At 40.7% G+C, this 15,304-nt stretch overlaps 1 protein-coding gene across 2 annotated transcripts in view; it reads left to right on the top strand.

The window, feature by feature from the left end:
- LOC106080698 (putative phosphatidate phosphatase) overlaps positions 1–15,304 on the top strand; it is a 234,762-nt gene that overhangs the window by 198,703 nt on the left and 20,755 nt on the right. Inside the window, exons 5-7 of one of the 2 annotated variants that reach the window (XM_059368512.1) lie at positions 7,571–7,753; positions 7,822–7,998; positions 8,305–8,460. In XM_059368512.1, coding sequence (XP_059224495.1) covers positions 7,571–7,753; positions 7,822–7,998; positions 8,305–8,376 — 432 coding nt within the window. In that variant the 3' untranslated portion in view covers positions 8,377–8,460. Of the gene's footprint in view, positions 1–7,570; positions 7,754–7,821; positions 7,999–8,304; positions 8,461–15,304 lie in introns of those variants that run through there. The other variant, XM_059368511.1, reaches the window with a different exon arrangement.

Here is a 15,304-nt window from a genome sequence, read left to right as displayed (position 1 = left end):
GCGCCCTCTAAAAGCTGACGAAGTTAAGACCCCAAATCGGTTTATATGGCAGTTATATCAGATAATGAACCGATTTCAACCATACTTAGCACAGTTATTGGAAGTCAGAACAAAACACTTCGTGCAAAATTTCAGAAAAATCAGATGAGAATTGCGCCCTTCAGTGGCTCAAGAAGTCAAGACCCAAGATCGGTTTATATGGCGACTATACCAGGTTATGAACCGATTTGAAGCATATTTGTTGAAAGTGATACAAAAACACCACGTGCACAATTTCAGTCAAATCGGACTAGAATTGCACCCTCTAGAGGTTCAAGAAGTCAAGATCCAAGATCGGTGTATATGGGAGCTGTATCAAAACATGGACCATTTACAATCCCAACCGAGCTACACTAGTAAAAAGTGTTTGTGCAAAATTTCAAGCAGCTATCTTTACTCCTTCGAAAGTTAGCGTGCTTTCGACAGACAGACGGTCGGACGGACCTGGTTAAATCGACTTAAAATGGCATGACGATCAAGAATATATATACTTTATGGGGTCTTAGACAAATATTTCGAGGTGTTACAAACAGAATGACGAAATTAGTATACCCCCATCCTATGGTGAAGGGTATAAAAAAGAGGTTTCTTCTCACTAAGCTAAACTTGAACCATACAGCATTCATTGATGTGAGAGAAGCCTCCCCCAGTTCTTTAATGTCATGTTCGTGGGCAAATTTTTAGCCTTTCAAACCAACATTATTACACCCCACTCGTACACTACACTTTATCATGTCTCTTGTCATCGGCAATGCTTGAATTCCAAATTTGAATTGAAGTTTTCAAAATAAATGCATATTTACACACACGTTCAACTACAATCGCCGACCAAACATACACATGTAGCACATATGTTAGTCGGTAGGTTTGTTGGATCCTTTGGCCGGTGCGCCTGCGTGTGCGCTTGAACATGGCTACATGGGTAAAATTATGTTGCAAATCTGTGGCCGGTTTTAATCGTGTAAGCCGCTTTGTGTACTTTTGTCCAGCGCACATGCAGTCGTGCCGAGTTTTCTCCAGAACTAGTGTCATTTTGGCCATAAAATTTGCTTGTATGATGGTTAAGTCTAAGGTTTTGTTTTTTGTTTTTTCTTGCCATTAGAATAGTTGGTGTTACATTTGATTCATGTATTTCTGTAATTTGGGTCGGTCCAATAGACCACCACCACCGTCTATCGCATCTAGCCTGCATTGGTGGGAAAGGTTTGCCAGCATTGCAGCACAACTTCTTTAGCATTTGAATTGCATTGAGGCTCTTTATGTGGTGATTATGTTTATAAATCCTTCATGGGTAAGATTTTTTCCACTATGCATTTGAGTCCATAGTGCATTAGATTGCTGGCAAGTTTCTCCTGGGGATCATATTTCAAGACCGTGTGATAATTACTTCGTACATGAATCTTGGGTGGCACTAACAAAACGTAAAAGACTTCATTGTTTAAACACTTCATTGTGTACAACAAGTTCATTAGTGTTGCATTTTTAGCATGTCGAGGTGACAATTCATTCAATGCCACTTTAAAGATGCTTCGGCTCTGGTGCATGTACACAACAATGTGCATCAGAATGGCCTCATTTTGTTTGCAACAAAGCATAATCGTTATTTGTTGCAGTTTTGGAACCATCAATGTCTCCCCTTATGTTATAAATTCTGGGGTATGTCTTCAAGACAAGTCACATGATCGTCCAGTCGTCCTCATATGGTTTGATCTGGTGGCGTCTGGATATATGAGTGGTGAGGAGGAGAGGAATATCACCCCACTCCTTATTTGACTATACGGAACAACGACTTCTAGTCTCCAAATTCTACATACGACTGGCTGGATGGAAGTGTTGGCAACGATCTCAAAACCTTTGCTGGGTCGAAAGCCACGAGAACCGTTCTATGACACTGGTTTACCTAATGTTTGCATTAATGGCATGGAAAGCAGTCGTCAAGTTGCAAATTGCAAATTTTTCCCATGAACATTCCACTATGGAACAGGGGCAAACTTCTCACATATCAATGAGTGCAGTCTGCTCAATGATATAGCCGAGTCCGAACGGCATGCCGCAGTGCGCCACCTCTTTGGAGAGAAGTTTTACATGGCATAGTACCTCACAAATGTTGCCAGCATTAGGAGGGGAAAACGACCGCTGAGAGTTTGTTCTGATGGTCTCGCCAGGATTCGAACCCAGGCGTTCAGCGTCATAGGCGGACATGTTACCTCTGCGCTATGGCGGCCTCCAAGTTACGCAATCTTATTCTGATGCTCAACGATGTAAACATTTTCCAACGAGGCTCGGAAGGAGTAGTGTCTCAAGTGTCTTGAGTGTCTATTAGCACCACACTGATTGGAATTTTGAGCTCCGATCTCTGAGGTGTTCAACGTTACCATGAAAAGCTCAGCTGGGATCTTGCGAACCCGTTAACAGGTCGCGAATAGTGAAATGCTCCACACGGAGTTACAACAACTGCAGTGACTTAACAACAAATGGTTTTGTTGTTCACAGTATCCTCCAGCAGGATTTTTACACTTTTGTATCAATTGATTTGCTCAAATCAATTGTTGATGCACTTATTCCATTCTGATTGAGACACCTCCAAAATATGCTTGAACAGCATTTTCTTGTGACGAAAATCATTGACCACGCATTTTATCTTTATGTGCGGGAATAAAAAGAAGTCATTGAGTGCCAAGTCAGGGCTGTACGGCGGATGACCGATGACGTTTTGGTCGGTCCAAAGGGCGCTGGTTTGAGACGATGTGTGAGAGCTCGCATTGTCATAGTGAACAATGATTCGCCTTCTCTTGTTTGTTTTTCGTACTGCTCCCAAGACTCCAGGCAATCAAATTCTAGTGTACCACTCAGTATTGAGCTTCTTGCTCAAGGCGAACAGTCACCACATGACCAGTCTTGCCGAAGAAGCAGAAGATCATTTGCTTCGAAGTGCTCCTTCCACGAACGACTTTCGTAAGATTTGATCCGTCTTCGAAGACCCACATCTTCGACTGATGTTTTGTTTCGAGCTCATATGCATAGATCCACGATTTATCGCTAGAGACGATTTTAAAAACGTATTTTGAAGCACCGCGAAAGAATTGTTTTCTTTGCACTAATCGCCCATAGCCTTTTTTGAGCGATTGTCAAATTGTGGGGAATCCAACTAGAACAAAACTTTTTTACAGCAACGGGTTCATGCAATATCGAATGCATGACGGTGGAAGAAATACCCAAAGATGCCTCGCTATGTCACATGACGATCTTGCATTCTAAGCTCACTCTTAGTATCAATGTTTTCTGGTACAACGGCCGTTTTTGGGCGACTTTCAAGAAATTTGACTTTGAGCGAGCGTCGGCCACGACTGAATTCATTTAACCATTTTTATGGTGATTTAGGAAGGTGCTTCATGGCCATACATAGTCGGGGTTGGTCTGCGAAAGTAATTATGGGGAGGTGGTCTGATCCAAATGAGAAGACAAGATGCCAGGTAACGACGTTTACCAGATCAGGTGACACAATAGAAATGTCTGACAAACCGCTGCAATCACCCATAACTCTGGTGAAAGTATTCCCATTTACCTCGCACTCGTAGAGCCATGAAACAGTTCTACCAACGCTATTTTCCTTTCCCTTGATGGGCTTTAAAGTATCCCAGTACCAAACGGTGGTATATAAAAGTTGCATAGGTAAACTTCACTTCACTTCACACCGATACCTATCTTTGAATCCGCTTTTTGCACTTTCGTAGACCCAGTGTACAGAATTCAAATAGCTTCGGTCGGTCGAAGATCATTCCCATGAATTTAATTGTTTGGGATATTGCAATCGTTGTGTTCTGAAAATGTCGGTTATCATAATTATGGTTATCGTATATAGTCATCGTTCACTGGGTTGACTTTAGGACCAGTTCTAAGATTTTCGCGCCTTCCAAGCTCAGTATCGGCTTCTGTAAGTCGGTGGAGGCTGAGAACCCGAAGACCCTCGAGAGTGTTCTGGAAGATGACGAAATTTGGACGGACTCTAGTTCCGAAACTCGTGAGCTCCTGGCTACAACGCAAATGTGCACCAACGAAATCCGACGTTACGCATACTCCTCGTGTAGAAAGCACTACTGAGGCGCTTTCGGTTGTTGAGAGGAATATGTTGGGGGAGAGGATAATCCGGGCGATTAATTCGTTTGAGTCCTAAAAACCAACCGGACCAAATCGGCTATCGCTTGCTATGCTGCAGAGAGTAGGGCCGTATGCCATGAGGCTTCTGGAAGGGATTGCGTTTTGTTTGGCTTTGTGCCAACTGTCTGGCGGGAGGTTAGGTTTGTTTTTATTCCCAAGACGGGAAACCGCACCGGCCTAAAGACTTTAGGGCAATCAGTCTGCTGTCTTTTGTTTTTAAGACACTTGGGAAACTGTTGGATGCGTACATCAGGGATCTTCTAGACCGATCGTTGGTTAGCGGCGGATAGTTGGTTAGCTCTCCTCGGGGTACATAGCACGGAACTTGGGGACAAGCGACTTCACTTTGGTGACTTCCTTGGATATAGAAAGGGTCATTTAACAACGTGGACTTGGGGTCCATTCGTTGTTCTCTGATTGATATGGGAGACCCCCTTTTCTGGGGAACTGGAGTGATGTTATGCTCAAAAACAGAATTATCCACGCAACACTGGCTGAGAGTTCGGTGGGGAAGATTGTGAGACGTCGCAGATGGTTCTTGGTCATCAAAGAGATTTGAGGGTCCTTCGAGGACGAAAGAGTGAAACACTGAAAAATTACTGAATTTAAAGGTGATAAATTTTCCAACTTTTCAAGGAAACATTCCCTTTGGTGAAAAATATTTTCCTTTGGTTCTTTGGCTCGTTTTCATTACAAAAATCCTACGAATAAGGAAAAATCTTAAATTTTGGGCCAATTATCCTTGAGGGCAAGCTGAGGAAGCTATCGGGAGGGGGAGAGCCAATGGGGTTGGCATAAACGACAGGAAGACAGAGATCTCGGTGGACAGGAGTTAGAGACTTAGCCCACGTATGGTATGGTTAAGAAGATGGAGGGTATAGCGGCGGTGCTGATATCGGGGGCAAGGAGAGGTGCTTCAAAAGCTATATGAAACTTTTGCACTTGTACGTGGGGTGGGTCGTGGTATGACTACGTGACATTGGCGACGCCAGGGACTATGTTCCGTACCGATCTTTCTTCGATAGCGATCTAAAGGTTGCCTTCTCTAGGGGGCTTGGTTTCCCTCTATTTACATGGATAAGTCCAAGCTGGATGGGTGCACCTGAGCAGGCTTCACAAAGACTTTTGGATGGGTACAGTGTCTTTCAGTCAGATGTTCTTGTGCTCCTCAGAGCCTTGCATGTGATTCTAAATCAGGAGCGTCAGCCCTCCCAGACTGTCACGATTTATCTGGACAGTCAGGCAGCGCTGCGGGTTACGTGAGATCGAGGATTGTCGAAAAATGTATGGCAGCGCTGAAAGCCCTGACTTCAGGTTACGTGAGATCGAGGCTTGTCGGAAGATGCAAGGAGGGTCTCAGACATTTAGGAGCTACTGTCAGAATATACTGGGTTCCGGATCATCAAAGGGTGGCGGAGAACAAGGCGGCTGAAGAGCTGCCCAGATTTGGGTCGCGGGTGGACTCTGGGATTACCACGCCTTTGGTGAACCGCCTCTGTGTTGGCTGTTTGAGATGGTGGATTCCTACTATGACGAATGCACTGACTGGGCATGGGCTGGCATTGTGGGTTGCCAAGGCCCTGTGGCCGAAGTTCTCCGGAACGAGGACGTCGTCTGTTCACGAACTGGGGAAACTTGACCTTGAATTTTTGGTGGGAGTCCTGACCATCCACTGCAATGTTAGGTCGCTGACATGGCGATGGGCTTGGGAAGATGATGATTTCTGTATGGTCTTTGAGGCAGGGGAGTACTTGGAGACGGATGAGCATCTGCTGTGGTAATACCCCGCGACGACGGTGAAGATGGCGTAAAAAAATGGTTGAACACCTCTTTTCTTCACTAAGCTCTCTACAGTCTTTCGACCCCCGAGTCGTTCTGGGCTTCTGCTAAGGTCTGAGATGGCTGACGGGGCGAGCGTCTGGCCAGCAAGATCCTTTTCGGTCTCTATGCCGGCTTTTTGCCGAATCTTATATACCCTCCACCATGGATCGCATTTGTCGAGTTCTTTTCCCGGCATCTCTTCTTAGGAAAAAAAGGATATAAGAAAAGATTTGCCCTGCTATTAGAGCGATATCAAGATAGGGTCCGATTTGGACCACAATTAAATTATATGTTGGAGACCTGTGTAAAATGTCAGCCAATTCGAATAAGAATTGCGCCCTTTGGGGGCTCAAGAAGTAAAATAGATAGATCGATTTATATGGGAGCTGTATCGGGCTATGGACCGATTCAGACCATAATAAACACGTATGTTGATGATCATGAGGGAATCCGTCGTACAAAATTTCAGGCAAATCGGATAATAATTGCAACCTCGAGAGGCTCAAGAAGTTAAAATCCCAGATCGGTTTATATGGCAGCTATATCAGATTATGTACCGATTTGAGCCTTATTTGACACAATTATTGAAAGTCGTAATAAAATACGCCATGCAAAATTTCAGCCAAATCGGATAAGAATTGCGCCCTCTAGAAGCTCAAGAAGTCAAGACCCAAGATCGGTTTATATGTCAGCTACATCAGGTTATGGACCGATTTGAACCATACTTGGCACAGTTGTTGTATATCGTAACAAAACACGTCGTGCAAAATTTCATTCCAATCGGATAAGAATTGCGCACTCTAGAGGCTCAAGAAATCAAGACCCAAGATCGGTTTATATGGCAGCTATATCAAGTTATGGACCGATTTGAACCATACTTGGCACAACTGTTGGATATCATATCAAAACACGTCGTGCAAAATTTCAGTCAAATCGGATAAGAATTGCGACCTACACTAATAAGAAGTATTTGTGCAAAATTTCAAGCGGCTAGCTTTACTCCTTCGGAAGTTTGCGTGCTTACGACAGACAGACGGACGGACAAGATCGACATAAAATGTCGCGACGATCAAGAATATATATATATTGGGTTGCCCAAAAAGTAATTGCGGATTTTTTAAAAGAAAGTAAATTCATTTTTAATAAAACTTAGAATGAACTTTAATCAAATATACTTTTTTTTACACTTTTGTTCTAAAGCAAGTAAAAGTTACAGCTGATAACTGACAGAAGAAAGAATGCAATTACCGAGTCACAAACTGTGAAAAAATTTGTCAACGCTGACTATATAAAAAGTCCGCAATAACTTTTTGGGCAACCCAATACTTTAAGGGGTCTCAGACGAATATTTCGAGTAGTTGCAAACAGAATGACGAAATTAGTATACCCCCCATCCTATGGTGGAGGGTATAAAAATCATTACCTTTTGTAATCTTTTTGAGCTGTAAGTTTCAAGATATTCAAAAATACTTTTTTCGATTATTGGGGCAATTTTCACTATATGACATAGTTTTAAATCATCACTTTAATTTTTTCTTACAACATTTTTCAGGTCTGTAATCCCATTATGCCTGGTAACACCACCTGCCTTGATTCGGTCAATATGGGAAGGTATATTGAAGATTTTCAATGCCGTGGCGGCGTAGGAGTAACAAAGAGAATGCTGAAAGAAATATCACTTTCATTTCCAAGTGGACATTCAAGTTTTACCTTTTATGGAATGGTTTATTTGGCGGTGAGTATTTCACATCTCCTCACAATTTTCAAGAACACCTCTCATTTTATGAAATTTTTGCTCACCAGATATATTTGCAATGCCGTATGACCTGGAGCGGTTCAAAACTATTGAGACATCTTTTGCAATTTGGCTTTGTTATGTTGGCATGGTACACAGCGTTGAGCCGAGTTTCCGATTACAAACATCACTGGTCTGATGTATTGGGCGGTTCATTGATTGGAGCCCTAGCGGCCACTATAGTGGTAAGTTCATTAATGATTAAAATTTCCAAAACTTTTAAGATCACTCCTTAAAATGCATGTCGACACCTTTTTTGGAACTCTTTGTTTAAGAAACACAATTGATTTTATCCCCACACTTTGTTTTAAACTATAATCATACCCTTAACGTGTTAACCTTGTCTTAGCCACCTTGACTTGTGTTGACCAATTGGAGTTTTATTTTTTTCCAACACCTGCTTCTAGTATCTATTAAATTGCAAAAGATTTCCTGTTTTATAATTTGATCCCTTGTGTTTCTCACTGTCTTTGTGTTCACCTTCATTCTAGACATTCTTGGTGCCGGAAAATTGGTTTAATTGGAAGACTGTTTGGCCCACAGAACATAGGAAACAAAAATAAAGTGTATATGTATTTCCCATAAGAAAAGCCTTTTCCATCCTTTTCCATGATATTTGTTGTGAATAAAGTTTACACATTGACCAAGTGGTGTAGTTCTTTTTTGATCCTTAGGATATCCTTTTTGCATTTAAAAAAAAAATAGGAAGCAGCACATGTAAAGTTAATAAGATAGACAGTGAAGAAAGTGTGAAGACGAGCCTAGCAAGAACGATGAACTCACAACAAAGCCCAATGCATCTGAAATAATGAATAATGACGGACAGTGTCTTAAACACCATCGATCGCATTTGACACGTTTTTTGAGTAAATTTTTTAAATATATGTAAATAAGTCCTATTTGGGGGTGTTTTGGAGAAGGAATGGACCCCCAGAAACTTGGTCCCACATTTGGATATCAGATTCGTATTCTACTCGCAAATACCTTTCATTTGAATCCCATATTTCCATGGTGGGTAAATATGTCCGTTTAAGGCGGAGGGGAGGGGGGGGGGGGTGTCCCCCTAACACTTGGTCTGACAATTGGATATCAGATACGTGTTCTTATCTTAAATACCTTTCATTTGAGTCCCATATTGTCGTGATTATTCGATATATTTTTGGTAGGTTTTTGGGGTGGGGCGGCCCCCTTAGGTACCCCATCCGAAATTTGGACACCAAATTTTTGTTTTTAGCTTACTATAAGAGAACACACAAAATTTCGCTAAAATCCGAAATCTGGCATTTTTGAAAATTAGTGTAGGGGGAGGGTAATATTACAGTCAAATTGTGTGGAAATTGGGCCTTTTAGAGGCTCAATCAGCTATATCAGGTTATGAACAGATTTGAACCGTACTTGAAACAGTTGTTGGAAGTCAAAACAAAACTCCTTGCGAAAAATCTCAACTAAATAGGACAATAATTGCGGCCTATAGAGGCTCATAAAGTCAAGATCCGAGATTGAACAGTTCCTGTTGTCAGCCAATCATAAGAACTGCTCAAGAAGTCAAGATCCGAGATCGATTTATATGGCAGCTATATCAAAACATGGTCCGATATGGCCATTGGTCAATTTACAATTCCAACCAAGCTAAACCTAAAGGAAGTATTTGTGCATAATTTCCTAGCTTTATCGAGTTATCGTGCTTTCGACAGACAAACAGACAATCGGAAGGACATGGCTAGATCGACTTGTATACCTCCATCCTATGGTGGAGCGTATAAAAAGTCGTTGCAAAATCATGCCAATCAGCCACTGTGTGGACGAAGTGAAGTGCGGAATATGACTTTTTAGCCATTATTGGATTACATGTGCTTTCTGGGATGGTTGAACCTAAACGCCTCAGTTAAAATCCGAAAACATTATAAATCTTCAGATGTGATTATTCCCTCCTAGTGCTGGCGACACATGTGAGGTTTTTACCTTAGATAATCAGCAGTGTAACTTCTCTACGAATTGCTGTCGCTCTGCATGAAGTCAACATTGAGAACCCGGAGGGTGAACATCTTTACGAATAGTAAACTTGCCATCGGGGCAATAACAATCAGGACGGTAAGGTCATGAACAGTCTTGGGGTGTAAGGAGATTAACATTTTCTCTGAGGATGGCACGATCCGCATTGTATGGATGCCGGCCGATAGCGGAGTAAGGGTGAATGAAGGAGTAAACGATTTGGCAGTGAAGGCCAGAGAACTGCCGTCAACAAACTGAGATGAGACGTTGGAGCATTTTCGCTCACTTTCACGGCTAACGTACTCCGGCACTTAGATGGTATGGAAAACAATAAGGGATTCTTTTAATAGCACAGAATCGTTCATTAAAGTTTTTCTTTTTCGTGGTTACTTTTCATATACACCATAATAATTTCGTCATTTAGTTTGTAACACATCGAAATATTGATCTGAGACCCAACGAATTATAAATATTCTTGAGCGTTATGAAATTCTAAGTCGATTAAGCCCTCTCCGTCCGTCTGTCAAAGGCAGGCAAACTTTCAAAGGAATAAAGCTAGGCACTTAAAATTTTGCACAATTACTTCCTAGTAGTGTGAGTCGGTTGGGATTATAAATGGGCAATACCGGTCCATGTTTTGATATAGCTGCCATATAAACCGATACTGAATCTTGACTTTTTGAGCCTCTAGAGGGCGCAATTCTCACCCGATTTGACTGAAGTTTAGTGGTTCATTGCCTAATGTAGCTCCCATATAAACCAATCTTTTTTTTTTTTTTTTTTTTAATTCATTTTTATTAATGCTTTCTATCTTAGTATAGATATTTACATTATTATCGACATTATTTTGTATATTATAATTACTAATGGTGCCAACCCAGTGGTTGGCCCACGTATAAAATTTATTTATGCATCATTAAAGTGGAGTTAAAAATTTACAGTAGGTCTTGCGGTGCTTTTCTTTTGAGCCGCTTAAATGTTTCAGTGTTCCTCATCAGGTTTGTTGCTAGTGGGTTTGGATGTTGTTGAATTCTCAATTTATAATTTTGGAGTTGTGACAATACTTCTTCCTGGACAGTTTTTATATTTAATTCCTCGTGTAGTCGCTTATTAGTTATGTAGTATGGTGCACCTGCAATTTTGCGTAATGTTTTTGATTGTAGTTGCTGTAGTAGTTTGATTGTTGTATGTGAAGCGGTTCCCCATAGCTGGATACCGTATGTCCAGATTGGTTTTATAATGCATTTGTATATAAGTATCTTATTTTCTAAGGATAACTTGGAATTTGGTCCAATCAGAAAATTCATTTTTTGTAGTTGTATATCACAAGCTTTTCTTTTTATTTTTATGTGCGTTTTCCAAGTTAGTTTCTTGTCCAAGTATAGTCCCAGATATTTCGCCTCATTCGCCTGCGGGAGTTGGACTTCATTCATTTGAACTGGAGGGCAGTTTCCGTGGTTAAGTGTGAATGTTACGTGTATAGACTTAGTTTCATTTGGTTTTATACGCCAGTGTTTCAGCCACTCGCACAAAGTATTTAGGTAGGTTTGAAGCATATTGCTTGCTATTTGTGGATTTTTATTAACAGCTAGCACAGCGGTGTCATCAGCGAATGTACCCACCACTGCGTTCTCTGTCTGTGGTAGATCAGATGTGAACAAGATATATAAGATTGGGCCCATCACACTCCCCTGTGGTACCCCAGCTCTGACAGATTTTAAATCACTCATTTCATCGGCCTCTTGGACGAAGAACATTCTTTTTTGAATATATGATTTAATTAATAGATAGTAATTTATTGGAAGAAGTTTCCTTGCCTTGTAGAGAAGACCCTCATGCCATACCTTGTCAAAGGCTTGCGAGATGTCTAAAAATGCGGAAGTACAGTACTGCTTTGATTCAAATGCAGAATTTATGGTTTCCACTAATCTGTGGATTTGTTCAGTAGTCCCGTGATTCTTTCTAAATCCGAATTGATGATTTGGTATCAAGTTATTTTCCTCAATTATTGGCATTAATCTCTTAAGAAATAGAGATTCGAATACCTTTGAAATTATTGGCAGTAGGCTTATTGGTCGATATGATTTGACTTGATCGGATGGTTTTCCAGGTTTCTGGATCATTGTGACTTGGGCAACTTTCCATTGGGGCGGAATGAAGCAGCGCTTTAAACAGGCATTGAATATGAACGTAATGAAGTCAGTACCTTCTTTAGGGAGTTCTTTGAGTATTTTAGGGGTTATTAAGTCATAGCCAGGAGCCTTACCAGGTTTTAGAATCTTTATTGCATGTGAGACTTCGGCTTTTGAAATTTTCTTTATTGGCAGGTCAAGCTGATGAGGTTCATTTAAGAAAGTTTCCAAGCATTTGGGCGGTTCTTCCGAGCTATTTGGGGTGAAAACATCGTATAAATGATTGGCAAATGTGTAGGCTTTTTCTAAGTTGCTTTTTGTCCACGAGTTACCAGACTTTCGGATTGGGTAATTGATTTTTGGCTCATTTTTGAGTTTTTTCGTGATTTTCCATAGAGAATAGTCTGTTGACTTTGTTGGCCCAAGATTTTGGATTTCTTGTTCAATATGGTTATTATCTACGCATTTTAATAACTTTTGCAAATCTGCAGTTGCTTTATTAAGTTTTCGTTTGTTCTCTGGTGATTTTGTTTTTTGCCAACGTTTTTTCGCCTTGCGCTTTTCTTTAACTTTTCTCTGTATAAAGGTAGGGTATTTGTATGATTCTATGAAACTTTTCTTGGGTGTAGAGTTCCATGAAGCGCTCTGTATAGTTTGCACTAGGTGGTCTACGGCGTAAGAAATGTCTTGATCTGATTTTAAAGGTAAATTTTGATGTAATGTTTTGCTGACTAGGTAACGAAAATAATGCCAGTTAGTCTTATTATTGTGAAGTTTACATTTTTGATCTTGGGGTATATGCTGTGCGTGCAATGATAGAAAGACTGGTGTGTGATCAGAAGACAGATCGTGGCTTGAAAAACATTTTTCGGAGCCAGCCGAAATCCCTTTGGAAACGCAGAAATCTATAAGATCTGGGGTTCTATTCAGATCTGACGGCCAATATGTTGGAGAATATGGTGAAATAACCCGAAGATTAAGTTCTTTTATAGCCCAGTATAACTGTCGGCCTTTCGGCGTATTAAGACGTGATCCCCATATTGTGTGCTTGGCATTGTAGTCTCCACAAGCTATGAATTTGCTTCCTAATGTCTTAAAGAAATTAATATAATTTTCTTTTTTGATGGTATGTTTTGGTGGACTATAGATTGATGACACTGTTAAAGGTCCTTGCATGCTTTCTACTATGATGTTTGTTGCCTGAATTATATCGGAGCTGTAGTGGGTTCCTTGGTGATGCTTAATGGATTGCTTTATCAAGATTCCTGAACCACCACGTGCCATTCCAGATGGGTGCATAACGTGGTAAAAATCGTATTGGGGGATACAAAAGTGATGCTTGCTGGTAAAATGTGTCTCTGACACAAGAAGTATGTCTATTTGATTAGAAGACAAAAAGTTTTTCACTTCTAGGGTATGTTGTGCCAGACCGTTGGCATTCCAGAACACTATATTAAGAAAGTTCATTATTAGATTTGTGTTAATTTTGAAGTTAGACTCATAAGAAGGCTTGTCATCTGCTGCATAAGTGTTCCTAAATTGCTTAACATTTCATGTATTTCGGATACTTGCGGACTTCGATCCGTTTGAAGATTTTGTGGCTGAATTTGGGTGTTTTGTTGTGAGGTTTGCGGAAAATCTGTTCTTCTAGCAGCGCTTGAATATGTGGGGTTCGTCGTCAAAGTTCGGGTTTCAGGCTGTTGACTCTCTCTCGTGTTTCTAAGAGAGGGGTAATGTTGGGAGTAAATTTGCTTATAAATTGAACATCCTTTATAATTTGCTGGGTGATTACCATTACATAAGGCGCACTTTACCTCGTCTGCCCAGTTTTTGCGTTCGCATGATTTTGATTCATGGTGTCCAGCACACTTAATGCAGACTGATTTTTTCTTGCAATATGACTTTGTATGGCCGTATTGTTGACAGTTTGAGCATTGAGGGACTATTTTCTTAGGACGCGGAGGCTCAAATCTAATAACGCATGACATAAGTTTTGTTACGGAATATATATCTTTATTGTTGGGCTTGGTGCTCAATTCGACCTCAAACAGAGGGAGCGGAACCTTTGTATAACGACTTCTTATATTCCATATATTTTTGACTTCATGTCCAAGTTGGGAGAGCTCGTTTTTCAAGTCGTCTATATTTGCTGTTGAGTGCATATTTCGCAAGATTACTTTAAATCCCCTTTCAGATTTTGGTTTGTAAGTAAAGAACTCAGTGTTTTTCTTTTCTAGTTCACCAATAATTTTTTTATAAGTTTCGTGGTCTTTTGGCATTATCTTGACCTGTTCATTTCGCAGGGTTTTTATTTCAAATTGGTTTGGAACAGTTTGTTTTAGCATGGATATTAAAGGTTGTATGTTAGCAACCTTCTCAACAAATATAGGCGGAGGTTTGTAAAGAATTTGAGGCGGATTAGAGTTGGGTTGAGACCCGTCGTCATTATCCAGATCCGCATATTGGTTGGCAGTTTGAGGAGTCTTACTCAACCAATATTTTTGGGTAGTGGCTTGTTTTTTGGTGTTATTATTAATAACATGCTCTGGGCTTTCGTTTGCTCGCTTGTTTCGTCTGACTGTTTGCCATTCGTAGGGCGATGCTACTGCACTGTTGCAGTTTTCGGAAGAATTTGGAGGTTGAGAATCAAAACGACCTATTTCTTGTTGGAGCTCTTCTTCATCTGTCTCAAATGATTCAGTTTGCTTGTTGAGTTTGAACTTTAAAGATTCAACATCTCTTTGGAGTTGACCACAAAGCCTTTCATATCTTTCATTCCTTTCAGACAGTTCGGCGTTTATCTTTTCTAGTTCTTGTAATTTGTTCAAGCGGAAAGAGCCAATGCTGTTGCGGGGGGTTAATGACCCTGTATTCATAGTGTATTTGATCTAACACCGGGTGACTCACGTCGATAATTCAGTACTAGTGTATAGCAAGGACACACACCATTTATACTACATTATCCAACCGATATAGATCTCGACAACTACTTTCAGATGCAACCCTGTTAAATAAGGTGTTGGGTAAATGCAACTCGTAGCCAGTATTTGGGTAGAAGAGAACAGCTGATACCGTCAAATTTATTGACAAAGTATACTGCTGACAGACCGTGATATTTGTCTCTGTTGTTCCTTCCAGTGGATTTTATATTAATTTATTGCCTTTGGGCTTAATTTAAAACGAAGTTAATTTGTAAATTGCGTGTCACTCACCGCCGTTTACGTCTATAATTGAGTGAAGGGGTGTTCCTGAGGAATCCAGCTCCAATACAACAACCATCCACTTACAACAAAACGCCTCCAACAGTGATGTATGTTTGTTTTTGTCGCAGCAACCAGAAACACGTCCGTCCGGTAAGAAAGTTTTG

The sequence above is a fragment of the Stomoxys calcitrans genome, chromosome 5 (assembly GCF_963082655.1).
Source record: "Stomoxys calcitrans chromosome 5, idStoCalc2.1, whole genome shotgun sequence".
In the NCBI taxonomy this organism is placed as follows: Eukaryota; Metazoa; Arthropoda; class Insecta; order Diptera; family Muscidae; genus Stomoxys; species Stomoxys calcitrans.
The sequence above is the reverse complement of the archived record's forward strand: the minus strand, read 5'-3'. Positions and strand labels throughout refer to the sequence as shown.